The 6,000-nt window shown below is 52.5% G+C and overlaps 2 protein-coding genes across 3 annotated transcripts in view; one reads left to right on the plus strand and one right to left on the minus strand.

The window, feature by feature from the left end:
• The first annotated feature begins 3,326 nt into the window (after positions 1–3,326).
• On the plus strand, positions 3,327–4,849 carry RANGRF (RAN guanine nucleotide release factor). 2 transcript variants are annotated; one of them, XM_023743938.1, is made up of 6 exons: positions 3,327–3,491; positions 3,572–3,658; positions 3,750–3,866; positions 4,066–4,222; positions 4,295–4,413; positions 4,579–4,704. In XM_023743938.1, the coding sequence occupies exons 2-5, from the start codon at positions 3,582–3,584 to the stop codon at positions 4,382–4,384; spliced, it is 441 nt and encodes a 146-aa protein (XP_023599706.1). In that variant the 5' UTR covers positions 3,327–3,491; positions 3,572–3,581; the 3' UTR covers positions 4,385–4,413; positions 4,579–4,704. The 2 variants fall into 2 exon arrangements, with proteins under 2 accessions (XP_023599706.1, XP_014323449.1); XM_014467963.2 differs by having other exon boundaries at positions 3,332–3,491; positions 4,295–4,380; positions 4,579–4,849.
• Positions 4,822–6,000, minus strand: part of SLC25A35 (solute carrier family 25 member 35) — a 4,584-nt gene continuing 3,405 nt past the window's right edge. The window contains 3 exon segments of the mRNA XM_023743939.1: positions 4,822–5,392; positions 5,582–5,602; positions 5,604–5,713. Coding sequence (XP_023599707.1) covers positions 5,219–5,392; positions 5,582–5,602; positions 5,604–5,713 — 305 coding nt within the window. The 3' untranslated portion in view covers positions 4,822–5,218.

Raw genomic sequence — 6,000 nt, forward strand, 5'->3', positions numbered from 1 at the left:
CTTTTCTATTATTTTTATTTATTGATTTTTTTTAGAGAGAAAGATATTGATTTGTTGTTCCACTTATATATGCATTCATTGATTGCTTTTTTATTTTTACTTTATTAATTATATAGGTTTCAGGTATACAATTCTATAATACATCATCTGTATATTGTATTTGTGTTTACCACCCTAAGTCGAGTCTCCTTCTATCACTATTTATCCCCTCTTTACCCACTTCTAACTCCTCCTACCCTCCCGCAATCACCAACTGTTGTCTGTGTCCATGAGAATTTTTTTTCTTTGCTTGATCCCTTCACCCATCTCACCCAGCCCCCAACTACTCTCCCCACTGAAACTGTCAGTCTGTTGTCTGTGTCTATGAGACTGTCTCCATTTTGTTAGTTTATTTTGCTCGTCAGTTTCCGCATATAAATGGAATCTTATGGTACTTGTCTTTCTCTGACTGGCTTATTTCACTCAGCATAATAATTTCCAGGTCCATCCATGCTGTCACAAAAGGTAAGATTTCCTTTGTTTTCACGGCTGAGTAGTATTCCATTGTGTAAATGCACCACATCATTTTTATCAACTCATCTACTGATGGGCACTTGGGCTGCTTCCAAATCTTGACTATTGTAAATAATGTCGCAATGAAAATAGTGTACATATTCTTTTGAATTAGTGTTTCGGATTTCTTTGGATAAATTCCTGGAAGTGGAATCACAGGGTCATACGCAGTTCCATTTTTAATTTATTTTCATTATTTTAAAATATACTTTTATTGCTTTCAGAGAAGAAGGGAGAACGAGACAGAGACATCAATGATAAGAGAGAGTCATCGATCGGCTGCTTCCTGCACGTTCCCACTGGGGATCGAGCCCCTGCAACCCGGGCATGTACCCTTGACCAGAGTTGAACCTGGGGCCCTTCAGTCCTGTTAATGTAAAAAAACCATTGAAACCTGTAAAGAATTTTTGTGAGTTTATTTGAGCCCAACTGTCGACATATGCCGGGAAGCAGAACCTCAACGAATTGAGATAATGCTCCGGAGAATGGCGGGGTTACATCCGTATTTATACATTCCAATCAAAGGAGGAGCATAGGTGGGTTGCATGAAATTCATTGGTGTTAGATTAAGGAGGTGGGATTAAGTGAAGCGGGGGTGGGGGGGGGGTGGGGGGAACCTCTAGGATAGGATAAAAAGTAAAATGATGGACACATACTTAGGTGGGTGCAGGAACAATTAACATGATAAATGAAAGAATCTGCGGCATCTGTCCTGGGCCAGCACACCTGGCTGTGCCCCAGGGGCTCCAGATACAGGGAAGTCATAAGTTACCCAGACATTTCAAGGGTGTGTTATCATAGATGCAAAAAGACAGATAGGCTCAGTTAAGGTAAAGGTTGACCTTGTCAGTGAAGATACTGGCCTAGGACGTAACTGCCCACCATCACTGCTTTTAGTTAAAGTTTAATTTCAGACCATCCTTTGTGGTTATTTTAGGTCTCCGAGTCTGCAAAACTGCCATGCAGGCCTCTCCTGAGCTTGTCAGGTCAGCACGTGGCCCCTTTCGTCCACAGTCCGTAGGCCAATGCTCTATCCACTGAGCAAACTAGCTAGGGCTGTTGACATTGATAACAGCCATTCTGACAGGTGTAAAGTGATACCTCATTGTGGTTTTAATTTGCATTTTTCTGGTGATTAGTGAAGTTGAGCATCTGTTCATATGTCTATTGGCCATCTATCCTCTTTGGAGAAGTGTCTGTTCAGGTCCTTTGCCCACTTTCTTTTCTTTTTTTTTAGGTCCCTCCCATGCCCGTGCCTGTGCCGGTGACCCTGCCTATTTTCAAACCTTTTGAGCTCGGCTTGCCAGCATTCTGAAAAACCCTAACTTAACTCTGGTGCCGTGTCACATATAGAAATTTTTTGATATTTGCAACCATAGTAAAACAAAGACTTATATTTTTGATATTTATTTTATATATTTAAATGCCATTTAACAAAGAAAAATCAACCAAAAAAAATGAGTTCGCGTGTCACCTCTGACAGGCGTGTCATAGGTTCGCCATCACTGCGGCTGTGACGAGCGGGCATGGCCATGGGTGAACCTGAGAGGGGGCGGTGAAGGATTTAGAAAAGACAGACAAGAGAAGAAAGCTGGGTCTAGGTGGGATGCTGATTCTCTGATGGAGAGACAGGCCGAGTCTTTATTTTACAGCCAGACTCCATGAGGCAAAGTAAGGGCATGGTTACAACATTCTCCCATTCGAATCTACTCAATTACACGCACCTGATCAAGCTTTGTTTACTTGCTGCACCTCCCGCAGCCCTTATCACTTAGCCACGTGGGACCACAAGTTCGGATCATAAGGTCAAGCTTACAACTATACCCTTTGGCTATAATTGTGCTGGGAGGGTTTGCACGTGGCTTTGCCAGAAAGGATCATGCCCTCTCATTGGTCCCAGGCTGACCCTGTCCAAACGCTGTGGCCGCTCTCCACACTAGGCTACCCTGACTTCCGAGTCCACAGTTCCCTGTATACCTCCTGCGAGGCAGGGGTTGTGCCCTAATTGCCTTTGTGTCTCCAGCCCTTCACACAGGGCCTGGCAGAGTAAGGTACCAAAATACATGTGCCCTCTGGCCCGTGTTACAGAATTATTCGGGTCCAGAGGTATGGTCGGCACTTGGAATCCCGTGGGAGGGATGGCCGTAGGATGAGGATCCTCTAGCTCAGCTCCTGGCTGAGGGCCTGAGCGGCCCCCTGGGTTCCAGAACCACGTAATCACTCAGTGCACAAAGGGGCTGTTATGCTCTAAACACTCGGCCAGGTGTTGGGGATCAAAGATGAATGGAGAGATTAGCTGGGAGGATGGAACTGAGCAGAAACTTAAGGACAAACCTGCGCAAGGAAAACAACAGGGGGCTTAACCTGTGCTTTGGTCCAGGTGTGCGGGGGCGGTATGGGCCCTCCTCCCCACGCCCTCCGAGGCGAAGATTTGAGAAGGATTAGCTATATAATCCTCGGGCTGGGTCTCCCTTCCAGGAAGGGGTGAGGCCCGAATCCTAATCCGGCCCCACACCTGGCCCCATTGTTCCCTTACTTCCCTGCAACCGATCCACCGCTCCGGGAATTGGCGATCTGGCGGCTCATTCGCTGTCCAGAGGCCTTTGAAGGGGCCTGGGTGGCGGAGAACCGACTCCCCGGACCCAGGCACCGGTCACTCGGACGAGCAACGACCCCTCCGGAGGGTCTCAGCGATATTCTTAGACCGTGCGGCCCCTTTAAGAGGAGGAGACGGGCGGGCGCGAGTTAGCCGCCACCGGACGTCACAAACCCAGGACCGGGTCTCACTCCCAGGCGGCCCCGCGGCCCCGCCCGCGCCCTCCGAGGGACCGGACTTCTGGGAGCGCCCCGCGGGCCTTGGCGGAGGCGCGGGCGCCCACTGGCCGGCGCGATCGCAGGGGCGGGGCCGCATCTTAAAGGGCCGGAGCGGAGGCAGCCCGGTAAGGGCGGGGGGCTGCGGCGGATCGCGGGGCCGGGACGCCACGTGGCCCCGTGTCGATTTCCCTTTAAATCTCTCTAGTCCCTGGCCCATGGAGCCCACGCAAGACTACCCACTGTTCGGGGGCGCCTTCTCCGCCACGCTCCCCCCCGGGGCCATTGACGTGAGGTGAGAAACGCCCCCGCGCGGATGGAAGCCGACCGGGTGGGGCTGCGGAGAGGAGCCGGGGTCAACCCGTGCCTGCCTCGCCTCCCTCCAGCGACCTCCGACCGGTCCCGGACAACCAGGAAGTTTTCTGCCACCGCGTGACGGACCAGAGCCTGATCGTGGAGCTTCTGGAGCTGCAGGCCCACGTGCGGGGAGAGGAGGCCGCGCGGTGAGCGGGCCGGGCCGCGGCTGGCCAATGGGAGGCCCGGGCCCGGAGTGGGCGGGGCCTTCGCGGGCCGGTTCCCCTGGGCGACGAGAACTCCAAGGGCAGCCACGTGTCACGCAGAGTGAGCGAAGCCTAGACTTCAAGATGCTTGTGGGGCGACGGTGGGAGGTGCCCCTTCTGACCCTGCCCCTCCCCGCTCCAGGTACCACTTTGAGGACGTTGGTGGGGTGCAGGGCGCCAGGACTGTTCAAGTGGAGGCTGTGCAGCCCCTCCTCTTGGAGAACCTGGGCCTGAGGGGCTGCTGTGAAGAAGCCTGGGTCCTCTCGGGCAAGCAGCAGGTGGCTAAAGAGAACCAGCAGGTAAGGGCGAGTGAGATGGCCCGGAGGGGCGAAGAGGGGGGCCCGAGAACATCCTGACACCGATCCCTTTAGGTAGCGAAGGACGTGACCCTGCACCAGGCCTTGCTGAGGCTGACTCCGTACCAGACTGATCTCCTGCTCACCTTCAATCAGCCCCCGTAAGGAGGACAGAAAGGGCACATGGCTCAAGGGTGGGGTCCCCAGGAGCATGGGCTGGTGGGGTCCTCCAAGGAAGTGGGAGTGGGCCAGAGGTTTGGGGTCACAGATACCCAGGTCGTCCCAGGAACAGGAAAGGGTAACTTCCACACATGAGGCCTGGATGATGTTCTCTCCCCGTCTGTTCCCCCGCTCCCAAGCCCTGACAACAGGTCATCTCTTGACCCTGAAAATCTGTCACTTCCACCCTGGAGCCTGGGTGACTTCGAACAGCTGGTGACCAGTCTGACTCTCCATGATCCCAACATCTTTGGTCCCCAGTAAAGATGCTGAAATGCTACATGATGCCGCTGAAGACTTGGGGACCCCATTCTGCAAGGGGAACAAAGGGTGGGATATATTCCCCAAATTCCTTCCCTGTGGATAAACATAAGACACCTCTCTGCAGAAATAAACTTGCTTTATAACCAATATAATCTCTGTGCCTTTGAATCTAACAGGACACCTGGGTCCCCCCAATTCCCTTTGGTCTTGGAGGGTGATTTTAAAGTTGTACGTGTGATCAGAAGGGACCCAAGGCTGGCAGTGAAGAAAGGAGGGGACATAAACTTTGGAGTGAAGTGTACAGGGGGACAGGTAGAGAAAGTTTAAAGTGACAGCCACAAAGGGAGGGAAACTATCTCTTGTAGTGATTCAACCCTGAGAAAACAGATAGGGAGTGGGATTGGCTGTCCCCCTCTGATGGATAAGAGGTCGCCTGGTAAGAAGTCACCAGGACATAGTAATGGAGGCAGAAGTGTCCAGGGAGTGCCAACTTGGTGGAGTGAGGGGGAGTGGCTGTTACTTGGTGTACGTGTAGTAGAGGAAGCGAAGCTGGTCCCAGAAGAAGAGGGAGAGGATGGTGTGAGGGCCGAGGCGGAAGTAGGAGGCTCCAATACCCTTGTACATGCCAAAAATGCCCTCTGTCCGAGCCGTCTGCAGCAGAGCGTCCAGCACGCCTCGGTACATGAGGCCCTGAGAGCAGGTTGGAGAAGGAGGGAGAGAACAGGGAAGGAGTCTGTCAGAGCCCAGCAGGGGTCTCACCTCTGCAGGCTACCTTTTAGGCTGTCCCACTTGGATCTGCAATCTGCCCCCTGCCCCCCCCCACCCCCCCCACCCCCCGCTGCAGTTTTCCCTGCCTGAACCACAGGGCACGCCCTTTACCTTGCCCTGAGTGGCTGTGGGCTAGGTTGTAGAGGCCTTGTGCTGATCAGATTCAAAAGGATGTCATGTTCCGGACCTCCGCAATGGCACTCACCATGGGAGCTGCCCGAGCCACCTTTCCAGCTCTGGGGGAGGAAATATCTAAGGGGGATGGAGTAAGAGCTTTGTCAGTCAGTCAGTCAATCATTCAACTTCCTAAGAAAGGACAAGCCCTGCTTCTGGCAATACAGGTAGAGCTGGGAACTCCTCGGGAGTCTCTCCTTCTATCAGGTAATACAGAGGTGAAAACACTGTGGAAAGCTCCAGGTACACCCTTAGGAGGGAGTTGACAAAAGCTGTGGGAAAGGGAATAGCTATAAGCTTGTCCAAACTCCCTGCCCCACCAATGAAATATTTTTTGCGACCCCGGCCATAATAAA

This window comes from Myotis lucifugus, unplaced genomic scaffold (assembly GCF_000147115.1).
Source record: "Myotis lucifugus unplaced genomic scaffold, Myoluc2.0 scaffold_420, whole genome shotgun sequence".
NCBI lineage: Eukaryota > Metazoa > Chordata > Mammalia > Chiroptera > Vespertilionidae > Myotis > Myotis lucifugus.

Bases quoted from the DNA above. Each gene is read 5' to 3' on its own strand.
- RANGRF (XM_014467963.2), top strand. From the start codon at position 3,582: ATGGAGCCCACGCAAGACTACCCACTGTTCGGGGGCGCCTTCTCCGCC. The intron at 4,223-4,294 runs GTAAGGGCGAGT...CGATCCCTTTAG, and splicing joins TGGCTAAAGAGAACCAGCAG to GTAGCGAAGGACGTGACCCT. The intron at 4,381-4,578 runs GTAAGGAGGACA...CCCGCTCCCAAG, and splicing joins CTCACCTTCAATCAGCCCCC to CCCTGACAACAGGTCATCTC.